The sequence below is a fragment of the Patiria miniata genome, unplaced genomic scaffold (genome assembly GCF_015706575.1).
Source record: "Patiria miniata isolate m_02_andy unplaced genomic scaffold, ASM1570657v1 HiC_scaffold_7, whole genome shotgun sequence".
In the NCBI taxonomy this organism is placed as follows: domain Eukaryota; kingdom Metazoa; phylum Echinodermata; class Asteroidea; order Valvatida; family Asterinidae; genus Patiria; species Patiria miniata.
The window spans coordinates 14,168,714-14,196,350 of NW_024037074.1; the positions used below are offsets into that span (position 1 = coordinate 14,168,714).

General features: G+C 37.2%; 1 protein-coding gene across 2 annotated transcripts in view; it reads left to right on the forward strand.

Moving 5' to 3' along the window:
- The window catches only part of LOC119746033 (putative aminopeptidase-2), a 31,411-nt gene extending 6,383 nt beyond the window's left edge, over positions 1 to 25,028 (forward strand). For both annotated transcript variants that reach the window (XM_038222790.1, XM_038222791.1), the window contains 50 exons: positions 289 to 402; positions 774 to 908; positions 1,153 to 1,218; positions 1,549 to 1,614; positions 1,742 to 1,944; positions 2,190 to 2,284; positions 2,607 to 2,740; positions 2,958 to 3,161; positions 3,389 to 3,462; positions 3,723 to 3,833; positions 3,974 to 4,153; positions 4,466 to 4,606; positions 4,790 to 4,871; positions 5,162 to 5,301; positions 5,448 to 5,849; positions 6,304 to 6,580; positions 6,753 to 6,879; positions 7,114 to 7,268; positions 7,723 to 7,836; positions 8,326 to 8,460; positions 8,566 to 8,631; positions 8,899 to 8,964; positions 9,619 to 9,824; positions 10,305 to 10,396; positions 11,201 to 11,331; positions 11,434 to 11,637; positions 11,793 to 11,866; positions 12,109 to 12,219; positions 12,619 to 12,789; positions 12,982 to 13,122; positions 13,342 to 13,423; positions 13,767 to 13,906; positions 14,127 to 14,525; positions 14,858 to 15,137; positions 15,362 to 15,488; positions 15,774 to 15,928; positions 16,093 to 16,206; positions 16,578 to 16,712; positions 17,213 to 17,278; positions 17,555 to 17,620; positions 18,218 to 18,426; positions 18,830 to 18,924; positions 19,256 to 19,392; positions 19,698 to 19,901; positions 20,102 to 20,175; positions 20,653 to 20,763; positions 21,602 to 21,772; positions 22,234 to 22,374; positions 23,278 to 23,359; positions 23,901 to 25,028. In XM_038222790.1, the coding sequence (XP_038078718.1) occupies positions 289 to 402; positions 774 to 908; positions 1,153 to 1,218; positions 1,549 to 1,614; positions 1,742 to 1,944; positions 2,190 to 2,284; positions 2,607 to 2,740; positions 2,958 to 3,161; positions 3,389 to 3,462; positions 3,723 to 3,833; positions 3,974 to 4,153; positions 4,466 to 4,606; positions 4,790 to 4,871; positions 5,162 to 5,301; positions 5,448 to 5,849; positions 6,304 to 6,580; positions 6,753 to 6,879; positions 7,114 to 7,268; positions 7,723 to 7,836; positions 8,326 to 8,460; positions 8,566 to 8,631; positions 8,899 to 8,964; positions 9,619 to 9,824; positions 10,305 to 10,396; positions 11,201 to 11,331; positions 11,434 to 11,637; positions 11,793 to 11,866; positions 12,109 to 12,219; positions 12,619 to 12,789; positions 12,982 to 13,122; positions 13,342 to 13,423; positions 13,767 to 13,906; positions 14,127 to 14,525; positions 14,858 to 15,137; positions 15,362 to 15,488; positions 15,774 to 15,928; positions 16,093 to 16,206; positions 16,578 to 16,712; positions 17,213 to 17,278; positions 17,555 to 17,620; positions 18,218 to 18,426; positions 18,830 to 18,924; positions 19,256 to 19,392; positions 19,698 to 19,901; positions 20,102 to 20,175; positions 20,653 to 20,763; positions 21,602 to 21,772; positions 22,234 to 22,374; positions 23,278 to 23,359; positions 23,901 to 24,044 (7,149 nt within the window). In that variant the 3' untranslated portion in view covers positions 24,045 to 25,028. The remainder of the gene's footprint in view (positions 1 to 288; positions 403 to 773; positions 909 to 1,152; positions 1,219 to 1,548; positions 1,615 to 1,741; positions 1,945 to 2,189; positions 2,285 to 2,606; positions 2,741 to 2,957; positions 3,162 to 3,388; positions 3,463 to 3,722; positions 3,834 to 3,973; positions 4,154 to 4,465; positions 4,607 to 4,789; positions 4,872 to 5,161; positions 5,302 to 5,447; positions 5,850 to 6,303; positions 6,581 to 6,752; positions 6,880 to 7,113; positions 7,269 to 7,722; positions 7,837 to 8,325; positions 8,461 to 8,565; positions 8,632 to 8,898; positions 8,965 to 9,618; positions 9,825 to 10,304; positions 10,397 to 11,200; positions 11,332 to 11,433; positions 11,638 to 11,792; positions 11,867 to 12,108; positions 12,220 to 12,618; positions 12,790 to 12,981; positions 13,123 to 13,341; positions 13,424 to 13,766; positions 13,907 to 14,126; positions 14,526 to 14,857; positions 15,138 to 15,361; positions 15,489 to 15,773; positions 15,929 to 16,092; positions 16,207 to 16,577; positions 16,713 to 17,212; positions 17,279 to 17,554; positions 17,621 to 18,217; positions 18,427 to 18,829; positions 18,925 to 19,255; positions 19,393 to 19,697; positions 19,902 to 20,101; positions 20,176 to 20,652; positions 20,764 to 21,601; positions 21,773 to 22,233; positions 22,375 to 23,277; positions 23,360 to 23,900) is intronic.
- The last annotated feature ends 2,609 nt before the right edge of the window (positions 25,029 to 27,637 follow it).

The following is a 27,637-nucleotide window of genomic DNA, read 5'->3' on the forward strand; positions in this document are numbered from 1 at the left end:
CTTTGCATCCCCGAATGGATAAACACAGTTTCTTTTAGAGCGAAATAAACTTACAGAAATGTGTAAAAGCTTGCAATGAATTTATTAACCACTCTACATAACCAAGAAGTTTCCCAGAAACCTTCAAGGTGAAGCCCCTAAAAGTTCTCACGATTGAACTTCATGGAGGATCCGTTATTAAATTCGTGTTTTGCAAGTGAATTTACAAATGTAGCTACTTTATGCAGATTTCATTGATATTGTAAGAACAATTCCTTGTGTTTATATTTTGTCATTTTTTTATGCTAGTGGTTTGGAAACTTGGTGACAATGAAATGGTGGGACTACCTGTGGTTGAATGAAGGTTTTGCCAGCTATGTTGAGTATGTTGGAACTGATGAAGTGGAGCCTGAATGGGGAATGGTAAAATCACTTGATCTGTTGTTTGCACAGTTTAATTTTCATTCATAACAGAAAATTATGCCTCCACATTCCACAAATACCTCTCCTCCTCATCAAATTCTTGTCATCTTTTAATGTCATTTTGAATTCAAATAAAATTCTGGAAAACTTTGGAATTTTATAACTGTTTTCTAATCAAGATTTCTGTCAAACGTTTCTAAATTATGAATTTTGTGTAGAACACAGAAAACAGTTGTTGTGTAATGTAATTTGTCCAAGCCTCCTCATTTATGAACAGTTTTTTTTCGTGATAGCCCCTATAGTCCAGAAAAAAAACAATCCACTTTTGATTAACCTCAGCAAAATTATTCTTTTTCTTATTCTTATTATAGTGGGACAAGTTTATTTTGTATGACCTTCATCGTGCCATGGCAACAGATGCACTGGTTACTTCCAGACCGATGGTCACTGAAGTCTTGACACCTTCAGAGATAAACATTATGTTTGACAGGATTTCATACCAAAAGGTACGTATTCCCAACTCTTCCTGCTGTCCTTAAGAATCACCCTGTTCAATGTCAAAAGTATTTAATTTCTGTCTTCTCACATAGCAACAAAATAAATACATTGAAGAATATGTACCAAATCATGCTGAAAATACAAAGTATAGCTGTTGAAAGACACATGCTACCCTTGAAGAGCTTCAGTCCCATTTTACAAGTATCATGTTTTGTGCTTGTATTTATTCCATGTCTAAAATTGTTTTGCCAGGGTGCCTCCATTCTACGTATGATGCAACATTTCTTAGGAGAGTCAACTTTCATAAAGGGCCTCCAGGTACGACTTGCATTAACTTGTAGATTTATAAGGATTTTTTTTAGCCATATGTTAGGATGCATTGTTAGTCAGCGTAAGACTTGATTTCACAGTCACTTTTAATTTAATGTATTGAGTATGTACCAAGGGAAACTACTCTCAATGAAATGTTTCAACTGTTGGAAACAAAAATTAATTAGAAATAAACCTCCTAATTCTCTCTTTATATACCCTTTGACTTAGTTCAAGAACAGGCGATTAGAAAGGAATCATTTTGACCCTGTTGAATTGAGAACTCTCGTGAATACAAAAACGGTAAATTTTTTCAATTTTGACTAATTCTTTTTCCAGTATTACCTGACAGCTTTGCAGTACGGCAACGCAGAAAACAGTGATTTGTGGTTCCATCTTGAAAAGGTATGTTCATCACAAAGATATTTTTATGACAACAATTCTAAGCGAGGAGAAGTGTTCTTATTGGATTGATTTTAAACGTAGTTAAGTAATAAGTCTATTCCCAAACCCAAACTTTTTCCCCCTGCAGGCAGTCCAAGAAGACAGTGTAGAACTTGGTGAGGGACTTGATGTAGCAACCATTATGGCAACCTGGACACTTCAGATGGGCTTTCCATTCATCAAAGTAGAGAGAAGCTACAACGGTGCTCGTGCAGTCACAGCTACAGTGAAGCAGAAACGCTTCCTGTCTGATCCTAACTCAAACACGTCTACAAACTACCCAGATTTGGGGTAAGTAGCTTTTGATAGAGAGCAATGGTATGTTTTGCTCTCATAAGTGGCTCACAAATATTGTCATGTGACACCCATGCTCTAATATTGCTAAATTTAAGTGTCTGATGGTCGATACATAGAAGTGATACTTGACTCAAATTTTAATTTGAACTATGTTGTTGGCACTCACGTTTGGTCAGGGGATGTAACCTGGAGTACCTATGTTACTTTATGAATTGCAAATATTTTTTATTGTTGTTCAGTTACAAGTGGTACGTGCCGCTGACTTACACAAGTGCAAGCAGTGCTGATTTTGATTCACCAAGAAGCATGTGGCTCAAACCACAAGATGAGGATGGTAAGTGGAGAATTTGGGAGAAAGTCAGACGGCTTCACTGGGATTCTAGTAATAATCCCTGAAACCAAACTTTCATTCCCCTAGTAAAAAAGACTAGTAAAAAGGTTTAGACAGAGTACATTAAAGATGGAATAAAGTAGGAATTCAGTATTCCACCACACAAAGTTTACAAATTAATCCATGAGTGATGTCAACAGTAAAAGGGATTACACTAACAATGCCTTTGCCACCTTTATTTGACAAGCTTGTGACTTACTAGTAACCCATGAAAACCACAACAAGTCTGTTACATCTTTCCCATTTGTCTTATTCCTAATGACAGGTACCTTACAGATTCCAGGGGGCAGTGATGATGAATGGGTGCTAGTAAACATCAACCAGCGAGGAATGTATCGTGTCAACTATGATGATAAGAATTGGGAGCTACTCAAAGCACAGTTAGAGATCCAACACACGGTAAATTAGATCACAAATAATGTTCACTTTGAAAAAAAACTATTCCGGAAAAAAACTGATGCAGAAGAGAAAATGTTGCCAAGCATTGTGCTCCATCCAAACAGGTTGTTCCTTCTGTCATATTTCAAATTTGGAAATAAAACACTACAATTTAACTCCAGTTTTGTTTTTATGCCCCTCTGTATTCAAGTCCCTCACAATATCTTATCTTCTCCAGGCAATTCCAACAGCCAGTCGAGCTGCTCTCATCAGTGATGTCTTCAGTCTGGCAACAGCAGGAGAGATCAACCACCGTACTGCTCTGGATATGACCAGCTACTTGAAGGAGGAAAGAGACTATGTCCCTTGGTATGCTGTGGACAGTGCCTTTGGGAATATTGAGCGCAATATCCAGAGGAAAGGAGCATTTGGAAACTTCCAGGTAATTATTTGGTAATTAGTTTGAAATAAAATAAATAATGAACTGCTTTTCCAATTAGGCTGTCAAGTCAAATATTAACCATTCTGTTTGGTTGTGAGGGAACTTATATATTGTGAGGGGAAAATATTTACAGGAGATTGTCTGCTGGTCCTGACAAGCTTGTTCTTCTGTTGAAAGAGTTGTTTGTTTTCATACTTAAAGGCTGTCTCCCTTTTTTGTCGTTTCAGAAATATATGAAGGAACAAATAACTCCAATGTATGAATATATTGGATGGGATGACGAAGGAGACCATCTGAAAAGGTTTGTACACAATAATAAGTTTTGATGATGATCTCATCTATTGACTTTCTTCATTGCAGCTGAAATTTTGAGCATAACAAAATTTTCATTTGTGTTAATGAAATGAAGTGTTATCCTGTTTCTTTGGTGAATCTTAGTTAATAACAACATATAGTAAGCCTTACAAGCCAAACAATGGTTTTTGCTTTACTTCTTAATATAATTATTAGGATTGATGTTATTGCAGCAGATTGTAATTTTACATTTGTTTTTATTATTAGGTTGAGCCGTGGACGTGCCATAAGTATGGCTTGTCGCTATGGCAATGAGGATTGTGTGCAAACATCAATAAATCTGTATGCTGAGTGGATGGAAAACATCCATGTTACCCTGTAAGTCAAATTGGTCTGTTATCTTTTTTATTGAATATTTATTCTGAATGTGCTTGTGTGATCATTTGTGAGACCTTTAAGTTTTACAGAATCAGTTGCAAATCAAGTCCTCAATCCATATCTAAATTTCTATATTTCAGTACCCCGAATGTTCACCCAGACATGCAAGCTACAGCGTTCTGTACGGCCATCGCAGAGGGTGGGCAAGATGAGTGGTACTTTGCCTTTGATCTCTACCAGAACCTCAATACAAGCACTTCAGTCAAATCAGCATTGTTGACAGCCATGGCATGCAGCAAGAAGCCGTGGATTCTCAGCACGTAAGTCAGTACTCTTAAACGTGAAGACAAGAAGCCTGCTGCCTTAGCAAGTCACAATCTGCAAAAAACTGTGGACTTATTTGCAGCTCTTCTTTGATTTTATACAAATGTATTTAAATTTCTTGTTGGGCAGGAGATAGCCGTGAGTTCCTTTATAATCGGTGTGTGACACCATGCTGCAAGAGTATTAAGGTGAATCGTCATCTTATGGTTTGATCTTTTGAGCTATACTTTTACGTCAGCCATTTGCATTGTTATTTCTTGTGTACTTCACATTATTTCTTATGTTGTATCATCAATGTTAACATTTAGGTATTTGAAGAGCAGCTTGGACAGTAAGATCATTAGATCTCAAGACAGAGAGGATGTAGTTACAGCTGTCGCTGGGAATCCTGTGGGCTTACCTTTAGCTTGGGACTTCTTCCGAGCAAACTGGGACTTCTTTAGACAAGAGTAAGATCTTCTGATCATTTCAAATGATTAAAAGTCTGGAACAAAAATCGTTATCAAGTTTTTAATGTAGGAGCTCATCAAATGTAATCTTATTGTCAATTTGCTTATCATCAATTCCTATCATCCAAACACCTTCAATCATGATTGTTTTATTGGGATGCCCTTTTGTGCTTCATATGACAGATATGGTGACACTGTTTTCCTGCTAGACTCCCTCATCAGTGGTATAACATCCAATTTCAACACTAAATTTGAGCTGCAAGTGGTAAGTTGAAAGAGCACAAATAAAAATGCGTACACAACAGTGCATGGTCCTCGCTGAAAATTATCAAATAATTGAAATTGAGCTATCACCGTTTGCGAGTTGGCCACGTCCCTCAGACAACCCTATGTAATTTTTGTACACTCTGTTTTGTTTGTCCATTTGTATATCATGTACATGTAATTGGACAATATTTTACAAGCTGTGTTGACGTGATTCTAACATGATTCGACCGCCATAGTCGAATTTCTCATCAACTGGTTAAAGTTGTCTAATGTTTTCCTTTGTAACAGTTGAAGGATTTTATGGAGGCTAACCCAGACCAAGGTACTGGAGCAAGAGCATTTACTGAAGCTGTTGCTGTCATTGAGGGGAATATCCGATGGATGGATCAATTCTATGATGAGGTTGATGTATGGTTGAAAGAAACAGTGTAAGTGACACACTTCTGCCAACTTCATGTACAACTTACCTTGCAGCCAAGTATTGTATTTTTTTAATGATTTTTTTTCATCCAGCTTTGTATCATCCACCTTGAAGATTATATATTATTTTTATTGGCTTATCATTTTCATACAGGGAGTCACCGAAAGTGTGGGAAGAGATACGCCTTCCAATGTCTATAATTCCAGAGCATTATGACCTAACAATCAGGACCGACCTGAATGAGTATATCTTCAACGGAACCGTGGACATCCTCTTTGAATGCATGGAGAAGACTAGCGTTATTGTGCTTCACAGCAAGAACTTAAAATTTACCGATGGAGCGACAAATGTAACACGAATTAGTGGTGGCCCCACACCAACTAGAACCAAGGAACCATGGATTTATACACCCAACGAGTTTATCGTCGTGGAGCTGAACTCATATTTAATGGTTGGGGAAAAGTACATTCTACACTTGGAATTTATGGGACCTCTTGAAAATGACCTGCTTGGTTACTACCGGATGGTCTATACCACCGAAGCAGGAGAAGAAGGGTGAGAATTTCACTGTCTTTCTATTGTATGCTGGTTACTATATTCAGACAATTTCAATACTACAGAGGCATTTTGTGTGGCTGACAAATTATTTTCCCCTCACCAAGTTTGCTAATCAATCTAGTAAAAACTAAAGGCACTTACTTAAAAAAAAAAAAAGCACTTGTTTACCAAAAAAAGGGCACTCGTTTTAAAAAATATTTACAAATATTGGGGGGTAAACGCGGGTGAAAAAAAGGGCACTTGAAGAGAAAAGGGCAGTCTTTAGAAAATATTGAAGTGTAAATACCTACCTTACCCCCCAACCCAGCTGGCAGTGCCACTTTTGTGTCTAAGACTTGACAACACCAGGTCTATAATCACTCCAACATTATCAGTCAGAAATGAGGCTTTGACAATATTTTGAGGCATTTCAACAAGCTGTGATAATTTTAGCAATGTGTTAAACCTGCAGGAAGCTTGCAAGCACCTTCTTTGATCCAGTGGATGCCCGTAAGGCTTTCCCATGCTTTGATGAGCCTGATCTTAAAGCTACATTCACCATCACTTTGGAGCATCAACCTGAATACCATGCCTTAGCCAACATGCCCAAGAGTCGCCCAGATGAGGACATTGAAGGTGGTTGGAGAAGAGCGACCTTTGAGAAGAGTGTTGTCATGTCAACATATCTTGTCTGCTATGTTGTCAGCGATTTTGTGTCTGTTAATATGACCACAGCACACAATGTTACAGTGAGTATATCTTGGCGGGAAACTTAATGATGGACATCAACAATTTAATATTTTGTGTTCTTCATAAAGAAGATTATGCTTTATCAAACTCAGTATTTTTGCAGATAAATGGCCTATGGAAGATAAAGTTTGATATTTGTGTGAAATGCTTTTTTTTATTTCTTTATTTTAGTTTAGTGTCTGGACTCAGAAAGATTTCATCGATCAAGCGGACTATGCTCTCAGAGTTGGCGCCAATGTTTTGGATGACTTTGACAAACTTTATGGATTGGATATTAAATATCCATTACCCAAAATGGGTAAGTCAACCCAGAAAGTACATGTATTGACTTTTTTAACCCTTGCTTTGCTACGCTCTGCAAAAACTATGCAATATTTGTAAATTGTTTTTGTGAAGTCAATGGCCTGTAAGAGAGCATGGGTTAATCAATCCTTGTATCTCAGGGTTTTGTTGAGCAAGTCAGTGTTTCCATGGTTACAGTGCAGCTTTACTATTTTGAAATGATGATTTGTTTCAATGATTGTTTTTCCAGACATGATTGCTTTGCCAGACTTCACAGCTGGTGCTATGGAGAACTGGGGACTGATAACGTATCGTGAGAGCGCCCTCTTGTACAAGGAAGGAGTGTCATCAGAAAGTCAAAAGCAACGAGTTTGCACCATCATTGCTCATGAGTTGGCTCATCAGGTACAGAAAATATGAATAATCTAGACTTAAAAATTGCACTAAATGTTGATTATATTTGTAAACAAGCTTTATAGGACTAAATTGTTTCAGCCCAGTAGTATATGGCTCTGTGCACAAGTACCCCCTCAATGTTTAGAAAGGGAGAGTTGGGTGAGAGCACCGGTAGTGACATTCGAAATCATTGCCGATGGCGCCTGACACTCGTGCAAAGACGTTATTTCTTTTATGCATATTCATAATAGAATAAGTTGCATCTACTATACGTGCACAAACCAACACGTACAAGCTGTATGAAAGTGATTAAAAGGCGCCCTCTCTTGTTCGCACACGGAGCCAATACCTTTGCCAAGTCTGCCTATCTTATGTTAAATGAAAACATTTTGTTAAATATGCATTTTGGGGGAGTTTTTCGGTCAGTGCTCAGGTATTTTTTGTTTTGTTTGTTTATTTGTAGTGGTTTGGAAATCTAGTCACACTGAAATGGTGGGACTATCTCTGGTTGAATGAGGGATTTGCCAGCTACGTTGAGTATGTTGGAACTGAGGCAGAAGAGCCAGAATTTCAAATTGTGAGTTTTTATAATTATTTAAGTGAAATTGTGATTCTTTCTTCAAATTGTGTATTGCTCTCCTCTGCTTTCTGTTAGCTGGTGAAGGTTTACCACTTCACAAAGGTTTTTATGGAGACCGAGAACTGCCATTACTATGTTCTCAGTATCCATAAAAACTTCTGTGAAAGTGGTCAAACTTCACCAGCTAGCTAGACACAAAGCAGAGTAGATTGTGTCTTTTGTAGAACTTTTTTATATCAATCTCTGCCATTAGTGAACAACAGTAAAAGTAAATATATTTAGTTTATATGACAGCTTAGAATGCTCCTTTTCCTCCTAAATGTTAATCCCTGGATGGTGAGAGATGAAGGATATGCTGAATTTGCACCCCGACGCTCTGATCACCAGTAAGAAACACTAACTGTGCGACCATTCTGCCCCCATATTGTTGTGTTTTCGCCTTAGATACCTATAAACATATCCAATGCAATTTGATTATTTTTTTAGTGGGACAAGTTTGTGGTGTATGATCTACAGCGTTCCATGCAGTCTGATGCACTTGTGACATCAAGACCAGTTGTCATTCCAGTTTCAACACCTTCAGAAATCAACATCATGTTTGACAGGATCTCTTATAACAAGGTAAAAAGTAAAAAACATAATTAATTGCGGTTTGGATAATTGATCTTGGTTTAATCAGACTTAACGTTCTACTCATGACAATATTTTTCTTTTGTTTGAATAAAGGGTGCATCACTTCTTCGTATGATGAGATACTTTCTGGGTGAAGAAACATTAACAAATGGACTTAAGGTAAAACTCTAGATTTATTCAAACGAATGTCTGTACCCATAGGAATTGAACCTTCATACCTATAAACTTAAATACAGTACATTAAAATTCAGTTGAACCAAAACTGAAAGGACAAATTTGTGGCAAGAAAACTGAGGAATCCTCAACATCTAAGATACTGCAGCTTTAAAGCATTGAGAATCATCTGACAGAAATCAAGTATAAAGTGATGTAACATACATGTTGTAGATCATTTAAATACTTATCTGTAAATTTGTCCCCTTGTAGTACTACCTTCGGGCCAGACAGTATGATACTGCAGACAACAGTGATCTATGGACCTACTTGCAGCAGGTAGGATTGTAGTGGTTAATACAGATGGTTAGTCTGGAAGATGTTGAGTTTATGGGTCTCGATCATTCTACAAATGGAATAATCCATCCGACCTATTCTCAAATGGGATGAGTCCATGCATGCATCCTACAGACCCATTCTCAATTAGGATAGGTCAAGGTATGCATCCTACAGACCCATTCTCAAATGGGATGAGTCCACGTATGCATTCTACAGACCCATTCTCAAATGGGATGAGTCCTTGTATGCATCCTACAGACCCACTCTCAATTAGGATGAGTCCATGTATGCATTCTACAGACCCATTCTCAAATGGGATGAGTCCACGTATGCATCCTACAGACCCATTCTCAAATGGGATGAGTCCATGTATGCATCCTACCGACCCACTCTCAATTAGGATGAGTCCATGTATGCATTCTACAGACCCATTCTCAAATGGGATGGGTCCATGTATGCATCCTACGTATACAGACCCATTCTCAAATAGGATGAGGGATGGATGCTCTTATTAACCCACTCATCAATGGGATGAGTGCATATATAAAATAAATGACAAGTATTCAAAATTTGAAGTTTTGTAAGAGCACTGATTCAAACTATTGTGGTTTGAAGGAATTGATTTTCACCTGTTTATTGTAATGATTCTGACAGGCAGCAACAGAGGACAATGTCCCCACTGCTGGTCTTACTGTCGGAACCATCATGAATACTTGGACAAGACAGATGGGCTTCCCAACTGTCACTGTAGCAAGAGCGTACGGTGAAAATACAAACAAGATTGTTGCTACAGCAACGCAGAAGAGGTTCCTGACAGATCCTGCATCTGATACTGGCTCTTCCAACTATGGAGACTTGGGGTGCGTTTCATTTATTTCTCACTGTTTATTTAGATATAATGAGGTATGAACTTGATTTGGGTAGTTGCTTTTGTGAAGTGATTTATTTATTTCTTATTTTAGCTGGGGGGCCCATTCAGTGGAATCAACTGGTCTCTTGTGGGGCCCAGTAAAGAGTAGACAGTGTGAAGAAATTACAGATCTAGATGTGGGAGGAAATCCCTAAAGACCATTCTGAGGAAAACCCATTGCATCAATTAGGGACTGAAAACCCAATTCACATATTGGCCCAGGCAGGAATCAAACCTGGGTCACAGCGGTGGAAGGCGAGGAAAGTGATTATAATTTGATTGTCATTTGGCTTGTCATTCTCAAACAGTTGTCAATCATTGTAAATCAACAGTTTTCTACATATTCCTGTAATTTCTGGTTAAGTCCTCGGTATCCACTGTTTTTCCCGGCATTATATGATCAAGAGGTTGTTATGCATGTTGTTGGCAGGTACAAATGGCATGTACCACTGACGTACACCACAGGAATGGATCCAGATTTTGATGAACCACGCAGCAAGTGGATGTTGACAAATGAAAACGGTAAGATTTGGTTGATGAAAGCGCGATAGATTCCTGAACCTTGAATGAGATGTAAAAGGATTACAAGAATAACAAATGAAAGGAATCTGTGAAAGAGATTTAAAAGATTAAATATCATCTGTAACAGCCAATAGCAAATACACTTGCACAAGTTTACATTTCAGAAATTGGCAAAGGCTAGTTCGAATTTACACTTCACTGCAAGTCTGAATATTTAACAAAACTTGCAGGGTATTATTTCCCTTTTGTTTAATATCCTTCGTAGCACCTGGATTTGATCATATACTGTTTATCATGATGTTGTATTTGTAGCTGATATTGAAGTGGCTGGTGGTGATTTTAATCATTATACTATTTATCATGATGTTGTATTTGTAGTGGCTGGTGGTGATTTTAATAATTATACTATTTATCATGATGTTGTATTGGTAGCTGAAATTGAAGTGGCTGGTGGTGATTTTAATCATTATACTATTTATCATGATGTTGTATTGGTAGCTGAAATTGAAGTGGCTGGTGGTGATTTTAATCATTATACTATTTATCATGATGTTGTATTTGTAGTGGCTGGTGGTGATTTTAATAATTATACTATTTATCATGATGTTGTATTGGTAGCTGAAATTGAAGTGGCTGGTGGTGATTTTAATCATTATACTATTTATCATGATGTTGTATTTGTAGCTGATATTGAAGTGGCTGGTGGTGATTTTAATCATTTTACTATTTGTCATGATGTTGTATGTGTAGTGGCTGGTGGTGATTTTAATCATTATACTATTTATCATGATGTTGTATTTGTAGCTGAAATTGAAGAGGCTGGTGGTGATTTTGACTGGTTGCTGGTCAATGTGAATGAGAGAGGATTCTATCGCGTCAACTATGATGCAAATAACTGGAAACTCCTGTCACGACAACTCATCAATAATCACACGGTAAAGTATAGCATTTTGTTTCCTAGTCTGCATTTTGCTTTTTGATCATTTCCATATTTGCTTCCTTTTTTTATTCTCTTTTTCTTTTTTACTGCTTTACAGATGATATCAACCACGAGTCGTTCAGCTCTTATCAGTGATGCTTTCAGCTTAGCCCGAGCAGGTGATTTGAGTCAGGCTAAGGCTCTGGATCTGACAACTTACTTGAAAGATGAGAGAGATTATGTTCCCTGGTATACTGTGGATAGCGTCCTTGGATACATCAATGATAACTTGGCTCTGACACCAGCTAATGCATCATTTGAGGTTAGTACACTATTTGGCAGATTTCTGTATATTTCCGGTGTTAACTGTTTCCTCTTCACTAGTACCACATTATTAGCTTTCAGCACAGCAAAATAACTGACATTGTTCAAGTGCAGATTGCATGACGTTTCCTTGTTTTGTTTGCTTGTTAATAGAGTTACATGAGGAAACAGATTCAGCCCATGTATGAAGACATTGGATGGAACAACACTGGGAACCACCTCCAAAAGTTAGTAAGATGCAAAATCCTATGAAAGCCAGTCAAGTTTGCTTTAAAGAACAAGGAACCTTTTTCATAGCAGAAATCTTATCATTAAGCTGGGAATCAGTCAAAAGAATTAAAATTGTGTGTCAAGACATTGTTATATACAGTAAAGTTGTATTTACTGGTAAGCACTTTTAAGTTTATAGTAGCTTTCAGGTTCACAAGTTTACAATCCACTCCATCTCAATGTGATTTATTGGTAACAGATTGAGTCGTGCACGGATCATTAGCATGGCTTGCAGTTATGGAATTGAAGATTGTAGAATGGAAGCCTCTGAGCGGTATGCAGCCTGGATGTCAGATATGACCACCAACAAGTAAGAACCCAGTTATTTTATCACCACTTCCAACAGATAATGCCTTGTCCATCAGTGTAACTATTTGTATGCTGTATCATGGTTATGTTTTGTTTTCGGTGACTAGCATCTGTCAGTAGAAATTCAGGTTAAAGAAATGGTTGTCGTTCTGGCCATACATCTTATCATAACTACTGTTGGTTATACACAAGTGTTGTATTTAGAGACTTCATTTTTCCAAACAAGTTTTTATTCCAAGGAAATGATCAAGGTCATATTGGCCCTTCTATTATATGGGAAAACTCCTATTTTTATTCAGGTTTATAGGGGTTATGATTTGTACATTTTTCTTGGAATAGTTTTAAGCAATGTGAAAAAACCTTGAGAGTTTTATTTGAATCATTGCATTTAATGTTACAGGATTGAGGCTGATGTACAGTACACTGTGTTCTGTACTGGCATCGCTGAGGGTACCCTAGCAGAATGGCAGTTTGCCTTTGACCTTTACACTGATAGTGGTACAGATACTTCACTCAAGTCCAATCTACAATCTGCCTTGGCTTGCAGTAAAGACTACAGCATTCTCAACAGGTAGGTTTTTGTTTAAAAACAACCCAAACTATCATGAAAATCTGTAGAATTGTTTATTGATGATAGAAATATCCAAACCACAGCCAGTAAAAAAGAGAAAAGAACATTATTTTGTTTGTGAAGGATTCCTTACTGTGCAAATTTGGATAACAAATAATGCAACCAATGCAATATTGTCATCTCAACAAGCAGATACCTGAATGCAGTACTCAACACTAGTTTGATCCGTGAACAAGATGGTAAAGACGTAGTTGTGGCTGTTGCATCTAACCCTGCTGGCACCGATCTAGCTTGGGATTTCTTCAGAGAAAACTGGAATTTCTTCAGGAAGGCGTAAGTTGATAGTGCTAAACGTACAGTTTTCATCTCAACACAATTAGCACCAAACTGGCAAATATGTAATGTCAAGATTTGAGTTATTGTTGAATATTTTGGACTAATTTCTTGAAAGATGATTTGAGCTTTTTGTTGGGATGGTCTGAGCACCATGACATGTGAAAATTTTGTCTTAATCCCTTCCTCTTGATGTAAAAGTAATATTCTTTGTTGCAGGTATGGCAGTACAGTTTTCTTATTTGATAGTCTCATTATCGGAGTCACAACACGCTTCAATACGCCTGACAGACTTCTAGAGGTACAAGTTTGCTTTATTCCTCACGTTTGCATACATTTGTGGATTTTCCATGCTAATATTTCAGTTTGTTTGATATTGACAAAAGATTACATTTTCATATTTGGAGATTCACATGTTTTAGTCAAACAGACTTGTTCTTTCTTTGACAAGCCTTCACCATGTATAAGGTAATGTGCAAAAGGCAGTCTTCAATATGATTATAGATGTATTTGCTTGCCTGACACAAGGAAGTGAGAAACCTTAAAGACTATGACGTATTGCAATTCAGAGGTCTAGGGTTCAAATCCTGGATGAGTCCAATTGCATTGACGTACATTTGGTCATATGTATATCTGTCCACCAGGTTGAGAAGTTCATGGCTGACCATCCAGATCAAGGAACAGGGAAACAGGCATTCACACAGTCCGTCGCTGAAATCAATGCCAATATCAGATGGATGGCACAAAACTACGATGAAGTGGAGGAATGGCTTGATAATGCCAGGTACAAAAACTTGAAGGATTCTGTTTGACTTCTGAAATTCAGACAGCTTTGTTCTTTCCTTTGCAGCCTTCTACTATTTTTTTAATTAAGTACTTTAATTTATCATATGTGTATTCTCTAATGTAGTGAGTGAGTGATAACATGTATGATTTTTTGATAGACACTATGCAAGGGATTTGTCAGCATAATTCAATATATCCTTGTGTTTTCTCTGTTTCAGCAAGGAACCATGGGAGAGGATTCGTTTATCAGACGCCGTCTTGCCCATCACATACGACCTCAAGGTCCGAACAGACCTGACCAACTTTGTCTTCAATGGCTCTGTGGATATCTTGATTGAGTGCTTTGAAAAGACTGACATAATTCTCGTACATAGTCGGAACTTAACTATCCCTGTTGATGCAATTACCTTAACACCTGTGAATGGTGGACAAGCCCCAGGATTGCAAGTGACTCCTTGGCTGTATCCGGAAAACGAGTTCATTGTCATACAGTTGGATGCATTACTTGAAGTAGGGGCCCAGCTACGTCTTCATATTGATTTCAATAACGTCTTGCGTAATGACCGGCAGGGCTACTACTGGAGTAGCTATACCCCGAAATCTGGCGAAAAGGAAAGGTGAGAAAGTACAACATTTGTTAATGTATAGGCCCTATGCACTTTAAATGCTTACAACTTTCTCGAACGTCCTTGGTCACCCCCTAATAAAAGTTACATATGCTTAAATTTGTTTGTGCACAGAACAAGGCCGACTTGATCTTTGTCATTCACAAATATCATTCACATTTCATTGACTTTCATCATTTGATATTCAGTTTGGAAGGTGACATCATTAAGTACAAGTGATTAGCTGGGTAGCAAAACCCTTGTATTTTAACATCGATGCTGATGGCGCAGTAATGGCTTTGCAATCAGAGGTTGACACATTGAACATTTGTAAATTGCAACAGGTATCTTGCAAGCACCTTCTTTGATCCTGTGGATGCCCGTAAAGCTTTCCCATGTTTTGATGAGCCTGATTTCAAAGCTACCTTTAATATCACCCTGGAGCATGAGCCTGAGTACCACGCCTTAGCCAACATGCCCCTGATTGGTCCACCTGTGCCAATAGATGGTGGTGAATGGATCAGAGCAAGTTTCCAAGAAAGTGTCGTCATGTCTACTTATCTTGTCTGCTATGTCATAAGTGATTTCAAGAATAAGACTATGACTACTGGAAATGGTGTGGAGGTGAGTTTATATCTAAATTGGTGCGGAACAATGAATGAATCATAAAATGGAAGAGATATTATAATGAAATCTGTAGTCATGCTTATGTGGTTGTGTCACATGGAAGAATTTAGTTGACTACAAAAACAAACGCCTCAACATTTTTAAGGGATTGTTAGTCAAAAATGCAATTTTTTTTCTCTAAAATCCTTCTCACAAATTTATTATTTTCTCATTTGTTTCAGTTTGGAGTTTGGGCCCAGGAAGATTTTATCAACCAAACTGACTATGCTCTTCAGAAGGGAGTGGAAATTCTAGACTACTTTGACAATTTGTATGGATCAGACATCAAGTACCCCTTACCTAAATTGGGTAAGCTACATTTTCTTGAAATTTATAAAAGCATGTTTAACAATCTGTTGTTATCAATTTATTCTGTTATTTTTACCTGATAACTTGTATCAATTTATTTGTTGGGCTGCTTTTTTTTTTTTTTTTTTTTTTTTTTAGATTATTCTGTTACTCAAGAGTATTAATTGTTAACTGCATTATGTCTCCATAGCACTGATGTGGGATTGGAAATGAAAAACAAATTGTGATGGAAAGAAAGGGAAGTTAGTGGATTTGTGTACTTATTTCCCGCTGGTCTCTCATCAGATATGATTGCTCTGCCAGACTTCACTGCTGGAGCCATGGAGAATTGGGGTCTGATAACTTATCGGGAATCTCGTATGTTGTATGAGAAGGGAGTTTCATCAGAGAGTCGTAAACAGAGTGTCTGTGCTGTCATTGCTCATGAGTTAGCTCATCAAGTGAGTCATTTAATGCATTGTAAAGTTACAATTATAATGTCAAGAGCTGTGTGGATGTCTAAATTCCTCCTGACATGCCGAAAGTTGTGCCAAAAATGCGATAGAAGTTGGCTCATTTATTTTAATACCCTGGACCGGAACTGATTTATTTCTTTTATTTGCAGTGGTTCGGTAACCTAGTGACAACCAGATGGTGGGATTATCTCTGGCTGAATGAAGGCTTTGCAAGCTGGGTAGAATACATTGGGACTGATGAAGTGGAGCAAGACTGGGCAATGGTAAGATTTGATATCTAGAATGTCCCCAAAATATAACAAATAATTCTCCATAACCCACCTGCTTGCACCTGTCTCTATGACCAATTATTCTCCTATCATTTTATAAATTATTCTCCTGTCATTTTGAATGTTTTCCTATGGATTCTGTGGACAAGTACGCCCTCAATGGTAACAGAGAGAGAGAGGGAGTTATTATGATTATTCCCACTTACTGTGTCTCCTGAATGTAGTCCCAAAGTGCCATCAAGTGTTTATGCATGGAGTCAACAGAATTCATTGTTTGTAGAATATCATAGAAACCTGGTAAGTAGTTCACCTATAAGAAATGATGAGACGAAAATTAATCAGAAGTATCTGTTCTGTTGAAACAGTGGGACAAGTTTGTGATTTATGACCTGAACCGAGCAATGGGTGTTGATGCTTTGACCTCGTCCAGACCTATCGTCGCCAAAACATTGACGCCATCAGAAATCAACGAAATGTTTGACACCATAACATACCAGAAGGTCAGTATTTCATCTTCTTTGTACACTGATTATACTAATCACCAGTAGTGGCCGTTTTGCACATTTTGTGTGTCCAGCTTTGTCTTCATCTTTGGCCAAAGGACCATTTCTCCATGTGAAGATGACTCAATGTGGCTTTGAATTGAGTGATCTGATGTGTTTGTGGCAGGGTACGTACCTGTGTCTATATTGAGACATGGAGACAGAGTCTCAAGTAAGAGGCTTAGAATCAGGAAGTTTGAAGCCCTACCCTGTGATGAAGCTGTTCTTTACCAAAATGACCAATTTGGTATGTGGTTTAAATACAATGATTCTAAGTTAAATTAATTTGAACTTTGCCATGGCCCAATGAAGTCTCTTGAGATCATTCTAAATTTATTGAGGTTTGGCCTATAATTGTTTGCCAGTCATAAGGTGGATATGTGGTTTTTAGGTGAAAGGATGTTGAATGTTGGCAGCTTGTATGTATGCTAAATGTTTATTATTGTTTAAATCTACAGGGTGCTTCAGTTTTGAGAATGGCAAGTCACTTTGTCGGCAATGACATCTTCCTGAAAGGCCTTAAGGTAATTTTAATTAAGAGATCTATTTTCAGCACATAGTGCATTGCAAAACAAATGTTCCTATTAACAATGTTATTGTAACACAAGTTACAATATACATGTACTTAGGAAGAGGAAGTACATATAGAATGCCCAGTTTAGGGCCAAATAAGGAACAGAGGACACATACCCTACATGTAAGATTGTCAAATAATATCAACTACTCAAAATGTATTTGAGTCTAACAGTTTGGCTCATGGTTTTATTCAAGACAGTTCCATCCATTCTTTTTTGTTGTAGTCTTATCTGCGAGGCAAGCAGTACAGCGGTGCTGAGAACAGCGATCTCTGGTACCATGTCAACAAGGTAGAAGGCGGATAAACTAATGGATAATTGCTGGGTTACTGAATAACCTCAGCTAAAGGCTTACTCCTAGTCTTTACTGCATTATCATTCAAAAAAAGCTTTAAATGATGACAATTAACACTAGTCTATCATGGACATATTTCTGTAATGCTGAACATTGTTCTAGCTTCACAAATACTCCCTGATAATAAAATACAAGTACAAACCTGATAAATCCTTACTGTTTCAGTAATAAATAATTTGCATAACGTTAAACTTGCATAGATATCTCTCCAATGATGTCACTGCCTACAGAATTTTGCACAATGTGCGCACACATACCTGATGGCATTGAATACGCAGTTGTAATTTTCCTATGAAGTTGGCTGTCTTTGACAAACTATATTGTATTTTAGAGGGATTATTATGTTTGTCGTCACTAGAGATACTACATTTTAGAAAGCAAGATTGCAGTACTAAGTACAGATAAAACAATTTAGTGAAATCGAATAAAGACAATCTCATTAGCAAATGTTTTAAATGTTCATCACTTTGAAGTACAATTTATGTGCTCATCATTCAGCAACCGCATGATTCAAAGTTTTTGTCCCTTCTCAGGAAATGAGGGAGGCTGGAGTTGACCTTGGTGATGGGATTACAGACATAGCAACCATCATGGACACATGGACCAATCAGATGGGCTTCCCTGTTGTCACGGTAACAAGGACATACTCTGGGCAAGCCAATAAGATCACTGCTACAGCTACACAGAAGAGATTCCTGGCAGACCCGACTTCAGACACGACGTCACCATACCCAGACCTTGGGTGAGTTAATCAAGCTCTTTAGAATTAAAGCAGTAAAAGCTGCTGGAAAGGTTTGCGAATTCAACCTGAAAGGCAAATAATGCCAGGGTTTTCAATAACTCACAGGTGTATTCTACCCCCAACCCCTTGCCCCCAACCTGACCGACCCTTATCCCATGTCACAGACTACACCCTCCCCCTCAAGAGTTTCACATGTTTGAAAATTAAAAACGTATGTGTTATGAACCAAATGATTCATTGTTCTTTTTAAAGATGAGGGATTAACTCAGTTTTTGGAAGTGGAATTGGCATAGATCAGTGTAAGAAAAAATAAATTTCTTTATGAAATAAATATTTTTTTTTTTAAATGAACCAATATATGTTAAAAATAAAATTTCTGTTGCTAAATTTCATTGATTTGTAGATACAAATGGCATGTGCCGTTGACTTACACAGCAGGAGGTAATCCAGACTTCGCTAGTCCCGAGAGTCACTGGATGAGACCTGATCAAGAAACCAGTAGGTCAAAGTTTTTACATTTGGTGAAACCCTGTGAAGATGTCGGTGTCATTTTTATATGTTGAATAAGGATCATTGAATATGGTTTGGTTGGTTCGGAGACTTCTCTTTACGGAATAAAAAAAACTAGAGGATGAATTCTTCTAGCAAATGGTACTACCTTCACCAAGTCCTGGCTGCTGCTTACACTGGGCCTGCAGCTTAAATAAACTCACTCTCTGGGAATCCTTTCCATATTAAATCAACCCTTTCTGGGATAAAGGGCATGCATTCATTATTGTGCTTATAAAACTTTGATACGAAGGTCTCTCTATCTACCTTTATTCACCAGCTGAAATGGTCTTAGATGGCGCCGGTGGTGATAATGACTGGTTTTTGGTCAACGTGGATGAGAGAGGTTTTTACAGCGTCAACTATGATGCCAAAAACTTGGCTTTACTCAGCGCACAGCTGATGACAAAACACACGGTACATAATAAATATTGAGCAGATGAAAAGCTGGAGTTTCTTGATTTAAATTCATTGGATGAGAGAAAACTTGAAAAAAACAACTTTGGATTAAACTTTGAAACAGTAAAGAACAGACTGCTTTATTGACCTGATTGAAAAACTTTGAAGGTGTATGTGACGTTGGATTGAATCAAGATCTTTCTTGAATGCAAAGGAGACAAACTTTGGTAATACATTAACTGTACAACAATCTGAAATACCATTATTGTGGGCAAAATACGAAAGAGAGGTTTCATAAAAATACCAGAAACATTTTATTGCAGGTGATATCTGTACCGAGTCGTTCAGCCCTTCTCTATGATGCCTTCAACTTGGCGAGGTCTGGGGATCTTAGCCAGACCAAAGCTTTGGATCTGACATCTTACTTGGATGAGGAAAGAGACTATGTTCCTTGGTATACTGTTGACCGCGTCATGGGTTATATTGGGGATAACTTGGCTCTTTCAGATGCCAATGAGAACTTCATGGTAAGTGATAGTTTTAAAATGCTGCTCTATCTGTCTTTTAGCTTCATCAACTTCACAAAATGAAGTCAGAATTTTCATTCCATATTTTACTGGCATTTTTTTAATGGCATGTTGCTTTCGACATTGTTGAACATCTTTTTCACTGGCAATGTTCTCAGTGAATTTGTCCATGACAATTTTGTGTGCTGTGTTTTCTGTAGGAGTACATGAAGGAGAAAGTGACTCCAATGTATACTTATACAGGATGGGATGATGAAGGAGATCATCTGAAACGGTCAGTTAGTAAACCTTTGCTTGCATTCGGTCCTTAAGCAACTGCATATCCTGTGTTTTGTGCTGAATAAACCTTTGTTTTCTTCCTTTTTTGTTTTAGCTAAGATTATCAAATGAAAGTGCTGGATTAAGTCACCATTTTAATGAGATGACATCAAAATGATAAATCTAAAGAAAAAATGCTGTCTTTCATTTGTTTTAGTCTTTTTATTTTTTGTTTGTAATGACCAGGTTTGGTTAATTTGCAGCTGTGTAATATTAGTGTGGAGAAGAAGCCAGGAGAGGGGCAGTGAACATGTTTAGCTTCACTTTACTATTATTGCAAACAAAGGGTGTTTGCCACTTTGAGCAGAGAAAGAAAAAAAAATTGTTTTGTGTATAAATTGATCTGATTTCCTGATTACGAGTTCCTGACAACGTAAATTTTGCTTTAAAATTTTTTTGAAAAGTCAATTTCTGGTTGTCATATATTTTGTAGGTTGGGTCGTTCAAGGGCCATCAGTTTGGCATGCAGATACCGCAACACAGATTGTGTCGAGAAGTCTGAAGTGCTGTTTGAAGATTGGATGAACAATCCTACTGACACTACGTAAGTTGACTTATCAGCATCTAAATTTGAGGACTCTATGCCTAATAGTCAAGTACAGCAAATGCAACATATTGGGGCACAATAACAGCATTAGTCCTGGTTATAGGGAACATTTGCAAACATCAAAAAACGAAACTACCAAATTGTTGTGAAATACCTTACTGGACTGTTAGTGAGTGACAGTCTAAAGCATCCTGTAAAATTATGGCACCTGGTGTGCTGTCATTTTCAAGAAAAGTGGTATTTTTGTATCAATTTCCAACACTGGTTGGCCGACCAGCGTTAGAAAAAAACTTTTTTTTTTCAAGTACTGCCCCAAATTTACCGTATTTAGTCTGCATTTTGTTTGCAAATGATTACACATCTATGAATGTGTACAAGCCTTCTAGACTGGTTCCCTGACCTTACAATTCCCTGGCATCTTTAAATTGCTCCATTTCAATTAAAGTGGGGTCAGGAACTAGACTACAGGAACATGATTGTTTTTCTTGGTTTTTCCAGCATCTATGAACACAACATTTCAAACAAGTAAGTGTAACAATATTTGCTATGAAATACTAACCCCCCATATCCATCGATTTCTGAAAATTACAGCAAAAGCCAATGTTGTATTCCCTTTATTTCAAAGGTCATTTTTGATTTTGCAAATCCGTTGGAATTTAGTCTGTCATTTGCAAGCTCTGACCATTGCATGCATGCGATGTTTCCTTCAATTATGAGGGGTCTATTAGCTAATATTTATGTTGTCACAAGTTCGATACTTTATGTCTATAACTTCTATGATGTAGTCCAATCCATGCTCGAATTTTAATAACTCAATTTTTAAATTTTCTTGCAGTATTCAACCTGATCTCCAATCCACGGTGTTTTGTACAGCCATTGCCGTGGGTGGATCGACTGAATGGGATGCTGCCTTTGCAGCTTATAATGATTCTAACACAGTCTCCTCACTCAAAGATGTCTTAGAGTCAGCCATGGCATGCAGTAAAGATAGAGACACTCTACAAAAGTAAATAATCTTATTTGGTTTCTGTACAGCTACATTTGTTATAGCAAGTCATGGTACTGTGATTTTAATCATCAATTACACTCGGCGCATTTAGTTCACTTGTGATTACATGCTGTTGCAGTGGGTGTTCAGACATCAGAAGATGCAATCATTTTTTGTTTCTGCACACCATGTGCATTTTTTGCAGCACTATTTTAACTTTTCACAAAATCATGTTTATGACGGGTGAAAATATACAATTTGACGGCATTGACTGAACATGGTACAATGCATTACTGTTAAACTTAACTTAAAAATGTGCTTTTTAAAATAGGATGTATTGCTCCCTCATTAGACGGCTATAGGGTTGGTATCAACTTATCCCTTCCCTCACCTTAAGAATTATCATGAAGTGATGAATGTGCTCAGATTGACTTTTCATTTTATAGATAAATACAACCTCCCTTTTTCATTGATACCAGGTATCTGGAAAAAGTTCTTGATACCAATCTGATACGAGCTCAAGATGGTCAAGCAGTGGTTTCAGCAGTAGCAGGCAACCCGGAAGGACGGACCTTGGCATGGGACTTCTTTGTCCAGAATTGGGCCTTCTTCAGAGAAACGTAATACTTGCACTTAGTTTTGTTCTGTGGTAACACTGTACTCAGTTTCTGTAAACACAGGTTTGTCAAAAAAAAAACCAACAAGGCAACCTCATATTTCCAATATCCAGGAACCTTAACCATGGCTAGGAAAAGTTGTTAGAAGGAAAATGATACCAAGAAGTTTTGATTCAGTTCTGTAGTTATGATTCCAGCAACATTTTTGTAAACCAAAGTTAATGGTTATTTGGTTTTGGGTGAATAACACAAACATGACCAGGATTGAAATCATTAGTGCATGACAGGGATAATCCTAAATTGAGCCCCCGATTTTGGTTGACAAAAATGATGCTGGAATCAAAACTACTGGACCGAATTGAGGGTTCTTTGTATCATTTCCCTTCCAACATAATTTCCTATCCACAGTGTAGGTCTCTGAAGAGGGGAAGTATGAAGTTGTTTTTTTTGACCACCCTGTGTTAGAATGTGACTCTGCCTAAAAGGTTGGACTTAGTTATGCAGTTTACATTTAATAACCATAAAATACTGAAAAGGCTTTGGTCAATCATCAGAATTTCATGCAAGAACTATAGATGGGCTGTGTTTCTTGTGTTTTAGAGACAGTGAATGAAATAAGGTATTCATGTACCAGTTTGCATGGGTGAATATTGTAGTTTGTGAATGATCGGTCTTATCTCAAACAAGTCTAATGCAAGCGTTTAGAAATAACCAGACAGTCAGTTAACCTACATGAAGTTGCGTTTTCACACTTCACACAAAAAGCCTTTAAACCCAAAAACATTTTACAAAGCCTTGCTGTGTAAAGTGTTTATCGGGGAACTTTAAGCTTCCCACGAGGGGCCATCTTGTTATATTGTACAGTTTACATGACTGTAAATTTGACTCTCCGTATATTTATTGAAGGTATGGAAATAGTGTGTTTTTGCTTGAAAACGTCGTGACGGCAGTGACTAATGACTTCAACACCCAAGCTGAGCTTGATAAGGTACTTGTGACGTGTCGAGGTTTTTTGTGTAATTGCCTTGTATTTATAAGTTCTGGTCATTCATAACAGATAAGTCTCCATTATGAGTCTTGTCATTTGTGTTATGAGTCTTGTCATTTGTGTTACGAGTCTTGTCATTTGTGTTATGAGTCTTGTCATTTGTGTTATGAGTCTTGTCATTGTGTTATGAGTCTTGTCATTTGTGTTATGAGTCTTGTCATTTGTGTTAGGAGTCTTGCCATTTGTGTTATGAGTCTTGTCATGTGTGTTATGAGTCTTGTCATTTGTGTTATGAGTCTTGTCATTTGTGTTATGAGTCTTGTCATTTGTGTTATGAGTCTTGTCATTTGTGTTATGAGTCTTGCCATTTCTGTTATGAGTCTGATCATTTCTGGTATGAGTCTTGTCAGTTATGTTATGAGTCTTGTCATTTGTGTTATGAGTCTTGTCATTTCTGTTATGGGTCTTGTTATTTATGTTATTAGTATTTATGTTAATGAGTCTTGCCATTGATATATTGTGTTTGTTTTGTTTTCATCAGGTGAAACGATTCATGGCAGAGCACCCAGATCAAGGCACAGGCTCCAGAGCATTCACCCAATCACTGGCCGTGATCAGTGCCAATATCAGATGGATGGATCAAAACTATGATGAGGTAGCTAAATGGCTGCGACTGCATGTGTAATGTTGCCTTGATCAAATTGCCATCAAGTTACTGATTCATCAACCTGTGTATTAAGAGACCAGAAAAAATACTTGAGCTCCTCCACTATTATCTTTTTTTCCCCAAAAATTTCGACCTATGTCATAATTGCTACTTTTTGTGTTACGAACTCTATACATGTACATGCATTCACAAAGCGTGTATTTTGATTACTTAGTACATGTACATTTTTTACATGCTGGTGTAGTTAAATGCAAAAAATATAAAATGATCACTTTTAGTTTAGTGTTAAGTTTATTTTCAAGTAGATATTAGCACTGATAATGTGCGCTTAATAATTTGTAAATTTAAAAAAGTCAATGGCAGTATATTCTTTTCGAAATTTAAAATCATTCTCTGGAAATGGCATATATAGTTGTGTGGCCTTAGTTTATGAATCAAGTGTTTTTAAATCAGAGGACTTGATATAAAGTCGGAGGTTTACGTTGCTTATATATTTCACCTACAGAATTGCATCAAAAACAAAAATAAAAATTCTTTCCGGATTACAATCCGAGTGTTGATATCAAAAACTTTGGTGAATTACCTCTTCGACACCATTTCTTCTTAAAATTGACCATTTTTAAAATATAGTAGGCATGGCATGAATTTACGATCCAAATTCAACAAATTTCATGAAAGCACGGATCCCTCAAACTGGACCTGTTTCATGAAGAGTTTCCGATGTTTTGTGGACATTTTCAAAATATGGCATTTTCTTATACCAGACTTTTCCACACCAAATTAAATACATTTTCAGTTCAGTTTGGACTTCTTTTCAGTCCTGTTGTGACTAATGTTCAGTCCTGTTCGGCCTAATTTTCAGTCATGTTTGAACAAATCATTTAGTCAAGTTTGAGCTCTTCTCAGTCATATTTTGACTATTTTTGTCATATTTCAATAGTTTTCAGTCATCTCTAAACTTTTTGACTTATTTTCAATAAAGATTTCCACAGATTTTCGGAAGTGTTGTTTCAAGACTCGTTTCAGTTTTTGCATGCTGATTAATGCTCCTCTCACCATTAAAAGCATTTCTGCATAGTTTGGAGAAAAGTCATGTTTTGGCCAAATTTCCAAAAAAAGTAAGGCTAACCCCTTGTTTTTTTTTTCAATTTTGGCCAAAAAATGAAATTGCCCGAAATTAGCTGGGAAGCTGCCTAGAGGACCCTATAACACATTCCGATTCGATTTCTGGACAGATCAGCTTTTAAAAAGGATATTTTGACAAAAGTTAACGGTAAAAACAGTGTAAAATATTAATTTGTTTTTCACCAAAAATTGATGATTTGGGCCAAAATCTTTAAAATATTGGGTGTTTGAATGCTGATTGATGCTCCTCTCACCTTTAAAAGTATTTCTGCATAGTTTGGAGAAAAGTCATTTTTTGGCCAAATTTCAAAAAAAAGTAAGGCTAACCCCTTGTGTTTTTTTTTCAATTTTGGCCAAAAAATGAAATTGCTTAAAATTAGCTGGAAAGATGCCTAAAGGACTGTAGAACACCTTCCGATTCGATTTCCAGACAGATCAGCTTTTAAAAAGGATATTTTGACAAAAGTTTGCGGGGAAAAAAACAATCTAAAATATCTTTTTTTTCCAATAAAAATTGATGATTTCAGCCAAAATGTTTCAAATATTAGGCGTTTGAATGCTGATTGATGCTCCTCTCACCTTTAAAAGGATTTCTGCATAGTTTGAAGAAAAGTCATCTTTGGGCCAAATTTCATCAAAAAAGTAAGGCTAACCCCTTGTGTTTTTTTTTCAATTTTGGCCAAAAAATGAAATTGCTTGAAATTTGCTGGAAAGATGCCTAAAGGACTGTAGAACACATTCCGATTCGAAATCCGGACAGATCAGCTTTTAAAAATGATATTTTGACAAAAGTTTGCGGTAAAAAAAACAAGAGTGTATATAATGATTAAGTGCCTGGCTTAAGGGCACAAACGGCGGGCTGGCCACGAGCGAAGCCAGCTGTTTCCGATCATTAGTTAGAGGGCGCTATATCTAAAAACAAATACTCCAATCAAAGAATGAGGGCGCTGTTGCCTGTAATTTGAATTACTTAATATACACGTGGCGCTTTATATGGCTGCATCCGAATCAACTGCCTAGAGCTAGGTCTAGGTCTGTGCCCTTTGAAAATACGCGGAGACGCGCTGACAATAGACGTAGCCGTAGCTCTGGAAGCCCGTTTCGGACACGGCCATAGCAATTAAGCGGCCGAATCAACGGGGCGCCATTAAATGAGTCGAAGCATGCGTATATGACGATATACAAAATACAAATTGTGGATATATCCTGTCGTAATTCGATCAAGCACATAAACTTCCCTTCATCAATTCGTCAGAAATTACGGAAGTGTTAAAGGGACATAATACAAACTAAATAAATAATAATAGTTATAATTATGAATTTATATGAAGTCATAATCATGAGATTTAAGTCATTATGATTGAATAATTGCTAAGTCGTAATTATGAGATAAAAGTCATAATTAAGACTTAATACTAAGTCATTATTGTAAGTACATGTATAAGTCATAACAATGTCTTATGATAAGTCATAAGTATGATTTTTTTAGTTTGTATTTTGTCCTTTTAACACCTCCGTAACACTGGTGAGAAATAGAACTTGCCGCGTTTTTTTTTATGTCAAAATCTGGGAACCAGACTAATAAAGTAATAGTACATAGTAGTACACCATAATGACGTTCGCCACAGACTTGGGCATTTTTTCTCAACTTGGATGATTATTTTGCGCTACAAAAATCCTACAAATCATCTCTCAAAAGGGTTGACTGTTTTGACCAGAACTCGAGGTGTCCTAAAGATAAAGATTACCGACTTCAGGAGTAACACCAACGAATCGGTTCCTCCCGCCACTGGCACGGGACATGGACTGGCCCAGCGGAGTCTGCTTGACGAGCCAGCTGAGACTGCATTTGTGACTTCAACCGTACCGTACCTCCCGACAAGATTCTGTCAAGTTTTACGTGCATGAAAAAAAACAGTGAACTGAGATTTGACGGGTCACTTAACTTCCTCCATTCAGACATTTTGCATTTGGAACTGGAATGTTGAACATGTTGAATCATGCTAAATCTGCAGTCTGCACTGTTGTGTTGCAGTGCATGTGAATAAGGTGAGTGAAACATTGATAACAATGATATACGCGCTCCTATTTTCCTATATATTGCAAGGCGTGCATCCTAAAAAATGACATACTTTCACTGGGGTCGTAATCTTTGATGCACGAACCTTACTGCAGCAGCCGAAACAAATCACACATATTGCTTTACCGGGAATTCAGGCAAAAAATGAAGGGAAAAAAAGTATGTTTTTTACAGCTATTCCTGCAGAAATCAAAAATATGACAGATAGTGACCTTTCTTGGTCTCCCACTGTCGTCAGTATTAAAGTTAATGTTTTGGAATTTTTTGGTCATAAGTTGTAAAATCCGACATCTTGAAAACTGTCTCTGTTGATTGGGATGATCATAATAACAATATTATCGGGATAGATACATTTCCTAGGTAAATATGTATTACATGTATTTAGCCTAGGCCTTTTGTATAAATT